General features: G+C 38.7%; 1 protein-coding gene across 2 annotated transcripts; it reads left to right on the plus strand.

Moving 5' to 3' along the window:
* The first annotated feature begins 2,712 nt into the window (after positions 1 to 2,712).
* On the plus strand, positions 2,713 to 18,305 carry LOC103514775 (fatty acyl-CoA reductase wat-like). 2 transcript variants are annotated; one of them, XM_026827528.1, is made up of 9 exons: positions 2,713 to 2,957; positions 11,223 to 11,367; positions 11,829 to 11,939; positions 12,269 to 12,322; positions 12,402 to 12,540; positions 13,097 to 13,271; positions 13,725 to 13,849; positions 16,664 to 16,921; positions 17,421 to 18,305. In XM_026827528.1, the coding sequence occupies exons 1-9, from the start codon at positions 2,721 to 2,723 to the stop codon at positions 17,509 to 17,511; spliced, it is 1,335 nt and encodes a 444-aa protein (XP_026683329.1). In that variant the 5' UTR covers positions 2,713 to 2,720; the 3' UTR covers positions 17,512 to 18,305. The 2 variants fall into 2 exon arrangements, with proteins under 2 accessions (XP_026683329.1, XP_026683333.1); XM_026827532.1 differs by lacking the exon at positions 12,269 to 12,322 and having other exon boundaries at positions 12,348 to 12,540.

Below are 18,305 nucleotides of genomic sequence, written 5' to 3' on the forward strand. Positions count from 1 at the left end.
CAGTTTCTATGAGTTTGATTAGCTTTCATTATCAAGTTCATTGAATATCTTGGTTCTGTTAGTTGTGATATAGGATTTTAAAAGTATCCAGCTTTTTTGCCTCAAGCTCAGCAATATGTAAGTATGACTAATTACTTCACCAGTAAGGACAATAACAATATTGAAGTAATGGAAGATAAGTGGACAGAAGAACATCCTAATAACATGGAGGCAATACCCAACCCATATGTACCTAGGTCAAATACGGTTTTATGTCTAGAAATGTCCAAAAAGTGTCCAACTCAAAGAATTTGTTCGAACCAACCAAAGAATCCAAAGAACAGAAATGAAACGAAAATGTTCCATTCTCTTGTGAAGGATCTTTCTCTTTTTCCTCTCCAATATTGTCAGAGAACTCGGGTAACTCGGGTTTAAGTTCGCTCTAATATTACAGAGTATTATCCTGTCTGATGTTTATTCTGTCCTTCTTTCCCCTAAGTCCCCCCCTATCCCCTATCCCCTATCCCTTTCCTCTAAGTTCCCCTATAGGGTAAGTGTACCATTTATTCGCCCACCTAAAAAACGTACCATTTATTGGCCCACCTGCCCACATTTATTTTTCTAATTTTTGTTTTTATGACTACAATTTTTGAATAGCACTGATTCGATAGCAGTCTTTGAGCCCTTTCTTTTGATGAAATTGGATCTTAAAAAATTTCGTCCAGTTCAGACTTATGTGGCGTATGGTACAGGTGGGCCAATAAATGGTACGTTTTTTAGGTGGGCGAATAAATGGTACACTTACTTTTTTTTTCGATATTCACTAGATGTATAATATTATGTAGATGGTTCCTGGTAATTCTGGTTTTGTTTCGTGTGTGGTTCTGGATGTGATTCACGTAAATTGATGGGCGCTGTTCATAGCCTTGACCATTCTCATCTGAATGACAATAAATATGTCATCATAATCTGGCAATCATCATAATCCAGTGATTTATTGCCGTTAACACTTTATGTACCTTAACCTAGTTAGCTCGGAGGTTTTCATTACAAATTTTCATCAGCAAATGGTTTCTTCATATTTGATTCATATCATATCAAATTGATTCATATCAAATTGATCCTAAGGGCAAAGTGAACCTAGACCCTTGACAAATGGGGTGTGCCTGAAAGCATGTGATGTGTTCCAATCCACTTGACCCTTAGCCTACCTTGTAAGCGTTAGGTCACTGATTTGATTTACGCCCCAGGGCGGAATCATCCGGAACAGAAAGGTTCGTTCTCGGAACGGCTGGCTTTCTCATATCCCGTCCCCTTTCTCTTTTTGCTTTCGGGACGATAGGACCTTAACCGTTACAGTTCCCTCTATCAAACCACTTCAGAATATCAATACAACATCGAACATCAAGTGTTAAACATAGGTAGGTACCTATGTAGCAGGTAATTCTGTCTTTTTGTGAATATGATAATAATCATAATATTCACAATGAATCATTTACATCTACTTTACATAGAGGAAATACCTCATATGCATGAGAAGCATGTTCTTAGAAATTTATTCACAAAAAGAGGAAAAACTAGAGATACGGTACTACCGAACTATACTTACGTAAGCCCTCAAGTGATTTAGATTTTCCTATTCTACCAAGTATTTATTAGCTATGCCTAACATAAAACTTTCTGTCAAAGTCCTTAGAAAATTATTCACAAAAAGAGGAAAAACTAGAGATACGGTACTACCGAACTACTTACGTAAGCCCTCAAGTGATTTAGATTTTCCTATTCTACCAAGTATTTATTAGCTATGCCTAACATAAAACTTTCTGTCAAAGTAGGATTTTTATCGCGTAAGAATTCTTGATGTGCCTAGCCTATTTGTTATGAAGAAATCATGTTTGTTTATGTAGGTACCTACCTCTGGAACTTACAGCCTGGAAGTTTCTAGATTCTAGAAACCCAAAGACCGTTTGTCTGTGAGTATATGCCTATAATGTTCTTCCTCTTGGCCGAAGGGTAAAGATTCGTTTCCCCGGCAGTAGGCTACTACTGTGAGATAGTGGGGTGAAATTCGCAAGCAATAGATATTGATGACAAAATTCCATACGGCTGAAATTGAACAAAAAGAGGTTTGATGTTGGGAACTGTAACTGCTAAGGTCTCATCGCCCCGGGTTTAGAGGAGGAAGACAGGATGGGAGAAAGCCAGCCTTTCCAAGAACGACCATTACCAGTTCAGGATAAAATCTGCCCCGAGCGGGAATCGAACCCGCGGCCTAGCGCTTACAAGGCAGACACGCTATCCTCCAAGCTAACAAGGGTGGCGAGTTCCAGACTTTTCACAAGCACATAGGTAAGTTTAGGTGTGGGTGGTTCATCGTCAATCTCCCCTCCCAATATCTCTATTTCCCCTTCTTGATATTATTATGATTTCCCCTCCGAACATACGCGCGACTACGCGACATACCAGTGACGCGGAAATGAACAGTAAAGGTCGCCATGAAAATCAGGACTATACAGATCATCTAGATTATAGGAATTGATTGAGCGTAGATTGGGCAACACAAAACACCCTCAGGCCAAATGGCATAGACCTGAATAAATACTGCGTCTAATAGCTGTAAGCATTGCGTAATGTCTGCAGTTTACACACAAAAAGCGGAGTCCAGTATGTAGGACTATTGCACCCCAAAAGAAGAAGAAGATGAACCTTTTTGAACCTTTCTTCCGCAGTTTTTCGACCCGATGCGTAAACGCTGCCCACACTACCTGTCCAAAATGGTGGCGGTGACTGGCGACTGTCTCAAACCCGGCGTGGGCATTAACTCCGAAGACCGACAAACCCTAGTGGACAACATCCATGTTGTGTTCCACTGCGCAGCCACTGTGCGGTTTGATGCGCATCTGAAAGTAGCGGTCAGTATCAACCTAAGAGCGACCAAGGCACTGCTGGAGATGGCTAAGGAGATGAAACAACTGAAGGTGAGTTTCTGGGGAGCGGTCTTCCAGTCTTTACCTATAGTTAGTAAAGTCTTTTCAAACAAAATTAGCGTCCCGTTAACTGAACTTATTGTTTCATTACAAATTTTCATCAGTGAATGGTTTCTTCAAATTAAATTGATTCCAAGGGCAAGGCAATGCCTAAACCCTTGACAAATGGAATGCGTCTGAATCTGAAGGCATGTGATGTGTTCCAATCCACTCTACGTTATTTGACTTCTGCGAATGTGCAGAAACGAGTTTTCGTGAAATAACGTTCAAGAGTTCGGTGAAAGTTAAGGGACTCTAATTTTGGTTGCAAAAACTCGCTAGAGTTAATACGTAGTAGTGTCTCCGCAGTTAGGGGAAGAGGTGTGGTTGGGTGGTCCCTCAGAAGAACCCAGACACTTAAATAGGTATAAAAGAAAAAACATTGATTTAAATATAAAGATCCTTGAGATTTCCCCATGAATAACTCTTCCCTAAAGGGAATTTTCAAAAATATTATTAAGAATTCCACCGTACTGACGATGACGTCCACACGAACGATTCAGCATACAAAAAATTGCAGCTACCTTCAGTTACGAGTATAAAAAAATTGGGAGGAAAAAAAAGAACAAAAACAAAATAATATGCATCAACTGGTCCACTGTTGAGGAAAAAGTGCAGTAAAAAATTACCCACATAAAAAAAAGAACAAAAAATCCTTCTAAAGACTAAAAATAAAACCAAAAAGCCAAAAACTCTTAAAGATCAGGTACGAGTTATATAACATGACTTGTCTTGAAAATGCATGTGCTTTAACTGACCTAACTCACGTGTATGATGTAAGAACTTCGAATTCACTCTGAGTACCTACCTAAGTCATCATTGTCATCAGACAAAAAAAAAAAAAAAATATTTATCAAAATTTTATTAAACTTTTAATTTAAAAACCCATAAATATGATTGATGAAATTTGACCTTTTTAGAGCTTTGACAATAACAAAATAAAATACCTGGTCCATTATTATTGAGTTTTGTAATCATCTTAATTTGTACAAAACTTGCTATTTTGTAATAGTTGAAGATGAGTGTTGCTTCTCATTGCCACTTGTAATTTATTAAATTTCATTGTTCAAAATTTGAAATGCCTTCACAATGCCGGTAGCTATTTGGCACAGCCCAATATAGGCAGCGGCACGAAACACTCATTTCGCAATTGATTTATTTTGCCTCCGCCAAAAATTGCAGTGGGTTTGAAACGAAAACCTTTTCGATTTTGGTTTGTAGGTCCTCGAGACATTACGTGTTAAAATTCTTTTATTATTAAAATCATAATTCGTCTTAATGGTGTTGTGTTCTGACAGTCAAAAAATAAATTTAATAGGAACGGGGCACCTAAATTATGTTGTTGGGTAATCATAATCACTAATCAGTTATTGGGGTTAAGACCGTCTTTATAGTTTCTATGGAATTCAAAATTTTTCAGCACTTTATTTTTCCACATAAAAATCGAGATTTTACTTCCTTTATGATTTTCTCTGGTGCCTAGCAATGTAGTTTTTCTAGTTCTACTTTAGTTTTTTTTTATTATTATTATTTTCTCGTCTTATCTCCACGTTTTACTTGAAGGTCTCGAGTCATTTTCAATAAGCACGGTAATAGGTAGATGTAGACGTGTACTTTATATAGTAGTTTTCCAACCCTTCAGAATCTTTATATCTTTATACTATTATGTAAAAGAGAGATCCATTCACTCATTCACATTTTATCCTGAACGGATAATGTTCGTTCTCGGAACGGCTGGCTTTCTTCTATCCTGTCTTTCTTCTCTCTTCGATTTCGGGGAGATAAGACCTTAGCAGTTACAATTCCCTCCATCAAAAAACATCTACTCGAAGTAATGTCGCCACTGATCGCTACTCGATTAAAGCTACTCAAGTGTCCTCGCGAGGCTGAGTGCAGTGTGCACCCCGAACTCCAAGCTTAGAGCCGAAAAAAACCTCTTGTTAAAGGCATTCCGGAAAAAAAAGTTCGAAAGTCTGGCAACAATGGGCTGAAACGGTGTTTACTTTAGCAAAGAAACCAGGCTAATAAAAAATCATTTACTTCTCAAAACATCACGTCTAGAAGTCTCTCCTACATCCGGAAAGTTGTTAAATTGAAAACATACACGACTTAAAACCTACAAAGAATAAAAATAAAACCTAAAACTCTAAAGTGGAAGAAAAAACTGAATGACAATAAAACACAAAAATGTTGTCCACTTGTCCAGGCAGGTAATAAAACGTAAGATTTCAAGTTTAGATGAATCTTGATGAGTTCTTACTTCACGGGTTCCGGGTTCAATTCCCGCCAAGGGCGAAGGTTCGTTCTTAGAACGGCTGACTTTCTCCTAGAGAAAACTGTAACTGCTAAGGAGGTATCGTCCCGAAATCGAAGAGAAAAGGAGGATAGGATAGGAGAAAGCCAGCCGTTCCGGGAACGAACATTAACCGTTCAGGATAAAATCCGCCCCGGGCGGGAATCAAAATCGCGGCCTAGCGCTTACAAGGCAGACGCGCTACCAACCAAGCTAACTAGGCTGGCTAACTCGTAAATTACATTACCGACATGACTAGAAGATAAACATAAACCAAAGATTTATTATAAGGGTGTTTGGTCACTTGTCATAAATTTCGGTCATGTCATGAATCATGACAATTCCGAGTCATGAATGACATGAATCATGGCAAGTTTTCCAACCCTTCAGAATCTTTATATCTCTATACTATTATGTAAAAGAGAGATCCATTCACTCATTCACATTTTATCCTGAACGGATAATGTCCGTTCTCGGAACGGCTGGATTTCTCCTATCCTGTCTTCCTTCTCTCTTCGATTTCGGGACGATAACGATAATACCTTGGCAGTTCCCGTTCCTTCCATAAATAAATAAATAAAAATAAAAAAGAAATCACTCCTTCTCACTCTTCGCTCTATTTTTAATTCCCCAACACCTATATAGAAGGCTGAAACGGTGTTTACTTTAGCAAAGAAACCAGGCTAATAAAAAATCATTAACTTCTCAAAACATCACTTCTAGAAGTCTCTCCTACATCCGGAAAGTTGTTAAATTGAAAACATACACGACCTCAAACCTACAAAGAATAAAAATAAAACCTAAAACTCTAAAGTGGAAGAAAAAACTGAATAACAATAAAACACAAAAATGTTGTCCACATGTCCAGGCAGGTAATAAAACGTAAGATTTCAAGTTTAGATGAATCTTGATGAGTTCTTACTTCACGGGTTCCGGGTTCAATTCCCGCCAAGGGCGAAGGTTCGTTCTTAGAACGGCTGACTTTCTCCTAGAGAAAACTGTAACTGCTAAGGAGGTATCGTCCCGAAATCGAAGAGAGAAGGAAGATAGGATAGGAGAAACCCAGCCGTTCCGGGAACGAACATTACCCGTTCAGGATAAAATCCGCCCCGGGCGGGAATCAAAATCGCGGTCTAGCGCTTACAAGGCAGACGCGCTACCAACCAAGCTAACTAGGCTGACTAACTCGTAATTACATTACCGACATGACTAGAAGATAAACATAAACCAAAGATTAATTATAAGGGTGTTTGGTCACTTGTCATAAATTTCGGTCATGTCATGAATCATGACAATTCCGAGTCATGAATGACATGAATCATGGCAGTTTCGAGTCATGATGACCGGTAACAATAAGCTTCATTAGAGCCATCAAGGCTAACTTGTCTGTGCGTGAAAGAAGAATAAAACCCACACTTACCTAGTTGACGCTGTCAATCGACGAGGTGAATCTATGTTGACGAGACAGTGTACCTACGGTTTCAGTCGATCAACGGCATCGACTATGATTTGGATTTTTCCCAACTTTTTACATAGGAATCGACCATTTATTTATATTTTTTTACCCATTTGCAACTGCTCCATTGAACGAGCGACCAAGCGCCTACATGTTGGTGGAAGTCCCGTGAAAGTTCATTAGTATCTGACCTGAAGTTTGTACGTCAGAGCTGTTATCCTAATCCAATTTAAATTGCTACTAAGTTAACTGAGGATATATATGTATTTATGTAGGTACTTATACACAATTACAGATAGGTACCACACATAAAATTTCTACTGATAAATCACACCTAAGTAAAGCAAATGTTACATTAGTTTCATCTGTGTCTGGAAATCCCCTGAAAGTTCAATGTTACCGTCTCGTCTGATTTGAACTTCTATGTTATCCTGATCTAACTACTGCGTAGGTACTACAGACTGTGTACATATATTACGAGTAGATAGCATTTGTAACATGTCTACAGATAAATTACACCTAGGTACTTCCATACTTTCAGCAATGTTAGTTTCGTTTCATTTGTATCTGGAAATCCCCTGAAAGTTCAATGGTATCTCCCATCTGCAGTATCTGACTTGAAGTTCTATATACGTCAGAGCAATCTTGATCTAACTATTGCGGTCTGAAATTCCCCAACTGATGGTGATCTTTGTTTTTATCTCTCTGGAACTCTTTTGTTTTTATTATTCTCTTTATTTTTATGTATACTTCTTTATTTTACAAACAAGGAAAATTATTGTTTCTTAGGAATATCTTTGAGCCTTTAGAGAAGTGTACACACCTTACACATACCAATTTTGGTGCCGTGCATTTCAAACCTATCTTTGGTACCGTGTATTTCAATACCAATTTTGGTACACCATATTGCAATCCTATCTTTGGTATGACGTATTTCAATATTTTCAATGTTATCTTTCGTATTACGTATTTGGTTGTCTAAAACGGTATCATCTGCCTGTCTAACAATACTTTATTAGAAGATCAGGAGACCCATTTTTTCTGTCATCTGATTTAGGTACATTGGTATTTGGTATACATAGCAGTCTCATTTCTTACCATAACTCTTCCAAAACTATCCATATGGAACAATTATCTGTGAAATGACGTAATAAATTCACATTTTGATTTTGCCACTGGGGGCACCTTTAGTGTTGGGAATAATCGATTATGATAATCGATTAATCGATTATTATTGATAATCGTAATCGTAATCGATTATAAAAAATAATCGAAAGTATAATCGATTATGAAAAATAATCGGAAAATCACATTTTGGTATTTTTGCCATTTTCAGTCGGTTTTTGCATTTTTCGCTCATTCTCTAATAAACGGAACAACAAACATCATTTCTAATTTCCAATTCTAATTCATTCCTCTTGAACTTTTTTCCTTGTTGCTTGAAAAATATTCAACATGTATGTCATTAGGTATGTTTTTTATCCACCACACCTGATTTTCTTTTTTTTAAGAAAATTATGTTGTTCTTTTTTACCACCTTAAAAAATTAAAATGGAATTTAAGTTATAATATCTGACCTCTCCCTGATTTAATTTCAATGCCACAGTCAAATTTCAATTTCAAAAACATTTAAACATCATGGACATTTCTGGAATCGCGTGAATCTACAATTTTCCTCCTTTGGATCATTCGAAGAAGAAAGAAATGCAATTTTATTATTTGTAGGTTATTTATAATGTAGTTATAGGTTAAACACACATAGATATATTGGCCGTGGCATTCCCGTGATGCTTTGCCTTGGCTTAAGTATCCGGTAAAATGATTTTTCTTTAATACTATTTAAAGACGAATAAAACTTGCAAGTTCATTTGTTTACGAGTATGGGCCGAATTTCGAGTCGTGAATAAACCTAATATTTTTTAATTTAAGCAAGGGTCTATTTAAATAAATTGTAATTTATTTTTGAAAATATCGTACCAAATACATGAGACCTTGCTTAGACTGCGGGAGTAAAGGGACTTTTCAGTCTCATTCTGGCAGTATAAGCAGGGTATATTCTATTCTATTCTGTTCTAATACTCACTCGTAGATACTCAGATTCAATGGCTGGGTTCCTTCCATGTCCAACAAACATTCAAAAACACATTCAAATTCAAAACTTTCACTGAAAACGACGATTCAGTGAGCCAAACTATAGACTACCACTCTCCCACATGTACAATTTGCACCCATTCTACTAGTGTGCTCTTTCTTTCTTTCCTTTCTTTTTGTTGTTATTACAAACCTTCAGGTGCTAAAGATCGATCTTTAATGCACAATGATTTAGCAAAATCTCCAGCCTTAAATCACCCGTTCAAAATACCATTTATTCCACAATGATCAGCAGACATTGTGGCGAAGTACCTATAAACCTATTAATAATTAGGTACTTAGGTTTCTGTGAGGCACTTCGCCTAAGAGTAATCACCTAATGGCCTAGCGCGGCTGTTTTTGGTGAATTAAGGTCAACGTAGATTTTGGGTGTTCTTGAAGGACATTCCTATTACCTATGTGTCTTATGGGTGTGAGAAATAAATAAATTAATAGAACTTGAAGAATTAAACATTTTAAGCATTCTTTATGTTCCCAATAATTAAACATTACCTATGTAGGTACTTATTATATTTATAAATGGTCTTACTAAAGAAAATGTGATTATGGGATGATATTGTTGAACATAACACGCTAGCTACTACTTATTGCAAAACAAAGCTGCCATTTTTAGTTGAACATAACACGTTAGCTACTACTTATTGCAAAACAAAGCTGCCATCTTTATTTGAACATAACACGCTAGCTACTACCTACTTATTTGCCAAAACAAAGCTGCCATCTTTAGTTGAACATAAGATACCACTTACTACTTACCCACTAGGTTTAGATAGGTATCTATAATTAGTAACGGATATGTCAGTGATGTATAATCACTTAATCAGGTGTTGTATGTTAATGAACAATGATAGGTACCTATCAATAGATTATGTAAATGGGATAGAGGTGGCGATTGTTTGGTAATCCTAAATCCTGACTGTAACTACGGATGCATGATGCCTATAAATTATCTACAGGTACAAGCCGGTACCTATTTATAGGTAATAATTTATCTACAAGTACCTATTATTCATTTACAAATACCTACACAATGACGCGGTTGTTGAAATAAAGGGACTACCGAACCTACTAACAGAGAATGAAACTGAAACTATAAATTATATTTAATGAACTCCCCATCCGTGGCACAAGCTCCGGCTTTTACGGATGGGTATACCATTCTAGGTTTAGATAGGTATCTATAATTTTATTACTAATGGATATGTCAGTGATGTATAATCACTTAATCAGGTGTTGTATGTTAATGAACAATGATAAGTACCTATCAATAGATTATGTAAATGGGATAGAGGTGGCGATTGTTTGGTAATCCTAAATCCTGACTGTAACTACGGATGCATGATGCCTATAAATTATCTACAGGTACACGTAGGTACCTATTTATAGGTAATAATTTATTTACAAGTACCTATTATTCATTTACAAATACACAATGAAGCGGTTCTACAGTGAATTGTTGAAATAAAGGGACTACCGGACCTACTAACAGAGAATGAAACTGAAACTATAAATTATATTTAATGAACTCCCCATCCATGGCACAAGCTCCGGCTTTTACGGGTGGATATACCATTTGTTGCCTATTTATTTAACTGAGAGAATTGTACTGAAAAACTAATAAATGGAAACTTCATAAATAAATAAACATTGGAACTATTGGGACATAGGTAGAGTCTTAAAGGAAACTAAGAGAATTGTACTGAAAAACTAATAAATGGAAACTTCATAAATAAATAAACATTGGAACTATTGGGACATAGGTAGAGTCTTAAAGGAAGGCGCGCCTGTAAGCGCTAGGTTGCTGGTTTGATTCCTGCCAGGTTCGAGCTTTAACTTAGAGACCTAGACGGATAAGATTCGTTCTCGGAACGGCTGGCTTTCTAATTTCCTGTCCTCCTTCTCCTCCTCCCTCGATAAGACCAAAGTTGTTAGAGTCAAAATTCTCTATCAAAATTCTTCAAAAGTCAATAAAGGGAACTATCAAACCCGTTTTCAATACATCTTTTCTGAGGCTATCTCGTATCTTTTCCACTCACTGTCGTTTGCCCTATTAGATGTTAGAGTTTCCTCTATCAATCCTCTTGTCCTCTTCAATAGATAATCCTCTTCAATAGAGATAAAGGGAACTATCAAACCTCTTTTCTTTACATCTTTTCTGACGCTTTCTCGCATTTTTTCCGCCCTCAGTCGTTTTTCCACTTGTACGAGGAGTTCCCTCTATCAAACCTCTTCAAAAGTCAATAAAGGGACCTGTGAAACCCGTTTTCCTTACATCTTTTCTAATTCTAACGCCTTCTCTCATCTTTTCCGCCCGCAGTCGTTCGTACACGTTTCGACCGCCTACTCCAATTGCCGCCAGCCGATCATAGAGGAGCGGTTCTACGAGCCGCCTGTCAATCCAAACCACCTGATTCAAATCACTGAACTTCTCAACGATGACATGATCGATAAAATCACCCCAGGTAAGATTTAAAGACACCTGCCTCGGTGGCGTAGTGGTCAAGACGCTGGTAAACAGGAGGGCCTGGGTTCGATCCTAGCCGAGGCATGAAATTTTATCCTCATTTAAGGTAGCAGCACGATTGCCCAGATGATCACATTGGTCCCCCATCCAAACACTAACCACGCGCAACGTCTCCTTACTTCAATGGTCCATTGAAAACTGTGCTATCGTCGCTGGCTAATCAAGTATGCCGGGAGGCGCGAACGTCAAGAGTTCAAAGCGGCGAACCGCGCATCCTATACATATTAACACGATATGATTTCAAGGTTTTTTCGTCATTTGTTACTTAACTAGGAATCATCTTAAGAGCATTGATTGAAGACTCATTAACTTTGTGAAGACCCAAAAAGTGAAGTAGTACCTATTCGTTTTCCAAACAACCCAATAGCATTTTAAGGCCCAATAATTCTCCTTTTGCAGGTATCGTAGACTATTGGCCTAACACCTACGCTTTGACCAAACAAGTGGCTGAAGATATGGTGCGTAGAGGAGGAGCAGGTATGCCTGTAGCCATGGTCCGACCCAGTATAGGTGAGTAGCCCAGCCAGATAAGCTAGAGGAGTAGAGGACGTGGGTTCGAGTCCTGAGAGACTCGTGGACTGGACTGTTCAATAGATGATTCTTAGATATTAAATTACCTGGGTTGAACATCACATCAGATTTTCCTTAAAGTCCTCTTTAGGTACCTCTAAGTCAGAGGTACCTAAAGTCATAAAAAACGGTCAGAAAAACCTTCTCTAAACGTTTAGTCTATGGTCAGTGACGTAAAAATCGCCGAAAAGCCACCAACTTCTGCAAGCTGCGATCTTGAAAGTTTCGCATTTCCTTATCTCTCTTATTCTCTCTCTCTCTCCCCCCAGTGATTGCCACCAACAAAGAACCAATCCCGGGCTGGATCAACAACCACTACGGACCCACTGGTATTGTGGCCGGGGACAGTGATTGCCACCAACAAAGAACCAATCCCGGGCTGGATCAACAATCACTACGGACCCACTGGTATTGTGGCCGGGGCTGGTCTTGGCCTTCTTCGATCCATGCATGCCGACCCTGAACTGGTGGCTGATATGGTCCCTGCCGACAATGTGATTAACTGTATCATCTCTGCCGCCTGGAATGTTCATCAAACATGGTAAGAGCTAAAACCTAAGAACTAAAATCTTTTCCTTTTAAAGAGTTCGATAGATTAGCTATATTCCCTTATTTCTGCCTGCCTTGGTGCTGTAATGGTCAAGACGCTCGCCTGATAAACAGGAGGGCGTGGGTTCAATCCCAGCCGAGGTATGTAATTTTATCATCAATGTTTGAGAAATTGACCACAGTAAGTAGTAGCCTACTGCTGGAGTAAAGGGACTTTCCAGTCATATGTGAGCAGTAGGTATAAATAAGAAAAGAGGATTTTTTTTATTATTATGAAGGAGCGCGGTAGCGCTCCGCCCCGCCAAGTCAAGAAAGTTTGACCGCGCTACTAGAGTTTATTTTACTGCTAAGGTCTTATCGTCCCGAAATCAAAGAGAGGAGGAAGACAGGATAGGAGAAACTCAGCCGTTCCGATAACTTTTTTTAGAGATTTATTTGTTTAATTTAACTTAAGGAGTTTTAACTTTTTAACTATTAAAGTCCTACCTCGATTAATATATTGAAATAAAATAAATTAACTGGAATAACCTTCCCCTCTATTTCGCCAGGAATGAAAAGAAAGCTGCCGGCAAACTAGTAGCGGACAGTCTGGACAAAAACTATCCTGATGACACAGATATCGAGATCTACAACTATGTCTCTTCCACTCAGAAACCAATCAAGTGGAAAGAGTTCATGGCACTCAACGAAAAAGCCGTCCCCGAAATTCCCTCCACATTCGCCGTAAGTAAATCAAATACGGAATCAATCATTTGCATGATACAAATTTCTTGACCCCGCCGGGAATCGAACCCGGGTCTCCCGCGTGCAAGGCGAGCGCAGTGAGAAATACCCCGCCGGGAATCGAACCCGGGTCTCCCGCGTGCAAGGCGAGCGCAGTGACCACTACGCCATGGGAGCTGACTTATACTCGTAAATCAAATTAATGTAAATAGTTCTTAACACTCGACGTATGTTATCTTCCAACAAGGAGAACGTAAATTAATCAAATGGAAGGTAAATCAATCAAGTGGAAAGTAATCCATCAAATAGAAAGAGTTCTAGGCCTCACGATAAGAGAAAAATGCCCTGGTGAAGTAAATCAATCAAATTCCCAGTAAATTAATCAAAGTGGGGAACTTTTATATTGAACATGCTTCTAATATCGGGATGGTTAATTGTTTGTTTCATTTTCAGATCTGGGCATACTGTTTTACTCTGAACAAGTACAAGAGCATTCACAAATTATACATCCTGTTCCTACACCTTCTGCCTGCCCTCATTGTGGATACAGCCGCCAAATTGATGGGCCGACAACCCAAGTAAGTACCAACTCTAAACGAAATAGGTACCATCTTAATAGACCGACGCGTCGACAGCCAAAAAGTACTTTTTCAAAATAATTTCAACAGTTAAAATAGACATATCCTTTCCTGTCCCCACCACGGCCACATTCGTTCTTCCCTCCAACCACCTCCCTCACTCGGTGACGACGAAGAAGGTGTCAACTCACTATTCTCTGACCTCCAACAACTGAACATCTACCACCTAATATGAACTAACCGAGAACCGGCGCGAACGACCTTACTATCATAAGTGTTAAAGCGCCTAATAATAATAATAATAATAATAAAAAAAAAAGGTCTGCGCAGACAAGTTCTCATGAAAATTTACAATGCATACGTACGTCCTATTATAGATTATGGATCTCTATTCTGTGCCTCAGCATCACAGGTATGGCTGAATAAACTCAATGTTGTACACAACTCAGCACTGAGAATAAACCTCCTTCTCCTCCTCTTCCTCCTTCTCCTCCTCCTCAAAGGCTAAAGAGCCTTTCTCAATTTCTTCGGTCTTTTTTTTATATTTATTGCCTCTAATTTCTCTCTTTCAGATTACTCGACGCCTACCAGAAGATTCACAAGTTCTCCGAAGTCATCTCCTTCTTCTCCACGCAACAGTTTACGTTCACCAACTTCAACACGCAACGACTCTACACGAAAATGACCGAGGAAGACCGAGCCCTGTTTAATTTCGACATGAGCCAGCTTGGCAGTTTCGAGGTTCATAGCACGTTGAACACATTAGTTTCCACTAGATCACTGAAGTTAAGCAGCATTTCAGGATGAGTGACCATCTCCACAACCACGTCCTGCTGGCTTTGTCCGCCCAAACTCGGGCTGGGTGAAGTTAATGAGGTGCATAGCTTGTCACCGAATTTAGGGGAAAGCATCGTCACCTTAGTCTTTAGTTGAACATAACCACGCTAGCTACTCCTTATTTGCCAAAACAAAGCTGCCATCTTTAGTTGAACATAACACGCTAGCTACTACTTATTTGCCAAACAAAGCTGCCATCTTTAGTTGAACATAACACGCTAGCTACTACTTATTGCAAAACAAAGCTGCCATTTTTAGTTGGAACATAACAGATTAAAATCAACTTAGAATGTGGTCCCAGTCATTAGAAGTGCCAAGGTACAAAAAGTTGAATTTTGGGGGAGTAATGATCCCCTATTTGGGTCTGTATTACTTATTAGAGGGAGAATGGGGGGGGGGTGTAAGGATATTCAAAGTAGGTCCAACAACGGTAATTTGGAGGTAATATTCCTAAATCTCAAGGGAAAGAAAAAAGACTGAGAAATACATCTTGGGTTTAGCGAGGTAAGGAAAAACTTAACTAAAGGAGGTAGGTGAGCATGGCCAAATCAGAATATTTTATTTGGAGAACCCATTTCATCAATAACCAATATCAGAAACGTAACGAAATAAGAGTAAAAGAAGGAAGAGGGAGAAAGAGGAAGAGGAAGAAAGAGTCACAGATAGGGAAGGAGGGAGAGAAGAAACAAGCTGGGTCCGTCCCTCCGGGAATTATTTAGCCCGTAGTTTATTCGATCAGTACCTATGTACCTACCTAATTTGTTTAATCCTGAGCACGGTGCCCGATGGAATTAGACTGAGGAGAAGGTGAGAAAAATCAAAGAATGAAGTCACATTCGATTTCAGTCCGAGGCAAACTTTTCCAGAATACCTAGGTCCATTCGCGGAACGGCTGGTAAGTCTGGCAACGGCTTTACGTACTTACCTTTTATCGAGTTTATGAGTAAATCTGGCTCATTGACGATAAAAATTGTATGAACGCCGTGAAACTGTATTAGTCATGCAATGTGCTATACACAAAATTATTCATACCTATATTATTCATACCGATCGATATGAATAATTTTGTGTGCCATCTGCCATCATACCCCGAAAAGCCCATTTTTCATTCAGTATTTCAGATTTAAGTATTATCTCTCTTTTGTGCGAGATCATTTGGAAATTATCTCCGTGTTTGTCCAGTATTTTACATAATTGTCTGCCCAGAAGAACCTACTGTGTTCTTTAGGTATTTAAAGTTCCATGAAATAGGTATTGAAATTTGAAATCCATTGTGCAGTGAAGGAGTGAAGGTGTCCAAAGTGAAAAGTGTATTAATTTATTTTAATTTCAATATTTTATCGTCGACAGCCAAAAAGTACTTTTCCAAAATAATTTCAACGGTTAAAATAGTGTTGGTCTGATTTTTCAAAGACCGGCTCGATCATGTGGGGCTTTTACACTCATCGAAGTTGGAAACCCCTGGTCTAGAGCTATAGCATATCAATTCTGTTCCCGATTACTCGTCATTTTTACTCCTTCTCTTCTTCCTCCTCCTTCTTATTAGTCCTATTATTATTTTTCTGTCTCCCAGCCTCCTTTTTCTTCTTCTTCTCCTCCTTCCTCTTTTTCCTCCTTGCATTCCTATTATTCTCCTCTTTACTCTCCTCCTTCTTCCTCTTCTTTGTCCTCACTAATGTCCCCTTTTCTTCCCCTCAGACATCTCTTCCTCCTCCTCTTTCTCCCATTATTTTTCCTTTACTCTTCTTTCTATACTCCTCTTCTTCTTCTTCTTCTTCTTCTTCTTCTTCTTCTTCTTCTTCTTCCTCTTCTTCTTCTTCCCCTCCTCCTTCTCCTCCTCCTCCTTCTCCTGTTTCTACTCCTCCTCCTTCTCCTGTTTCTACTCCTCCTCCTCCTCCTAGAAGGCTCCTTTTTTCTCAATTCGTTCGGGTCTTTTTTATTTAATTATTATTATTATCTCCACTTTTTCCCCTATAGACTACTCGACGCCTACCAGAAGATTCACAAGTTCTCCGAAGTCATCTCCTTCTTCTCCACGCAACAGTTCACGTTCACCAACTTCAACACGCAACGACTCTACACGAAAATGACCGAGGAAGACCGAGCCCTGTTTAATTTCGACATGAGCCAGCTTGACTGGGAGAAGTACATGTTCTGGCATATCAGAGGGATTCGGGCATACCTGGTCAAGGACCCGCTAAGCACGGTGCCCGATGGAATTAGACTGAGGAGAAGGTGAGAAAAATCAAAGAATTAAGCACTACACATTCGATTTCAGTGCGAGGCAAACTTTTCCAGAATACCTAGGTCTAGGTCCATTCGCGGAACGGCTTTCATCCAGTTCATGAGTAAATCTGGCTCATTGACGATAAAAATTGTATGAACGCCGTGAAACTGTATTAGTCATGCAATGTGCTACACACAAAATTATTTATGAATAATTTTGTGTGCCATCATACCCCGAAAAGCCCATTCTTCACTCAGAATTTCAGATTTAAGTATTATCTCTCTTTTGTGCGAGATCATTTGGAAATTATCTCCGTGCTTGTCCAGTATTTTACATAATTGTCTGCCGAGAAGAACCTACTGTGTTCTTTAGGTATTTAAAGTTCCATGAAATATTGAAATTTGAAATCCATTGTGCAGTGAAGGAGTGAAGGTGTCCAAAGTGAAAAGTGTATTAATTTATTTTAATTTCAATATTTTATCGGAATGTATTCTATTTCTGTTTCAGACTCCTGATCGCTCACTACCTGTTGATCGCAGCACTAAGCGTTCTCTTCTTCTTCCTCTCCGTCCGCATTCTCACCCTCATCTTCTTCTAGAAATGGGGAAGCAATTCAATTCAATTCAATTCGATTTTTATTGTATTGTTAATACAGATTTCAACCTTCATACTTCCCTCTGTAGCACTATGGTGACATAGATCTGTCACCATAATCTGGCAGTCATTATAATCCAGTGATTTATCGCCGTTAACAATCTACATATGTGCCTTAGCCAACCTAGTTAGCTTGGAGGGCAGCGCGTCTGCCTTGTCAGCGCTAGGTAGAGGGTTCGATTCCTGTTCAGGGAGAACTTTAGCCTGAGCGGATAAGGTTCGGTCTTGGAACGGCTGGCTTTCTCCTTTCCTGTCCTCTCTTCGATTTCGGGCCGATAAGGCCTTTGTTGTTAAGTTCCCTCTATTAAAAAAATAAGTGATTGTTAATTCTAAGAGTATTACTTTGATATTCTAATAACTACCTAGTAATATTCTGATAGTATTACCTACTTTCCGTTTGATTTCCACTACTTTCTCTTCGATTTCTACTACTTTCTTATTCATTTTCGTGTCATTTGCTCAATTTTTTTTTTACTTTCTATTACCCTTATTTACTTTCTATTTCTGCTTTAATGCTCTAGTCAGCTATTAGCCAGATTCTATTTGTACATAAGATAGTATGCTCTATGCTTTCCATGTCTTTCCTGGTTGAGGATTGTTCTTATTAGTGGACTCACAAAAAGCCATCACGAGGTTGTGGTTACACAGGGCTAGGCTAGACTAAGCTTGAATTTTGTTGTAATACCTATTTTTAGGATTTTATATTATTAGACAATTTATTGTGAAAATAGATAGAAC

The sequence above is a fragment of the Diaphorina citri genome, unplaced genomic scaffold (assembly GCF_000475195.1).
Source record: "Diaphorina citri unplaced genomic scaffold, Diaci psyllid genome assembly version 1.1 scaffold45, whole genome shotgun sequence".
Taxonomy (NCBI): Eukaryota; Metazoa; Arthropoda; class Insecta; order Hemiptera; family Psyllidae; genus Diaphorina; species Diaphorina citri.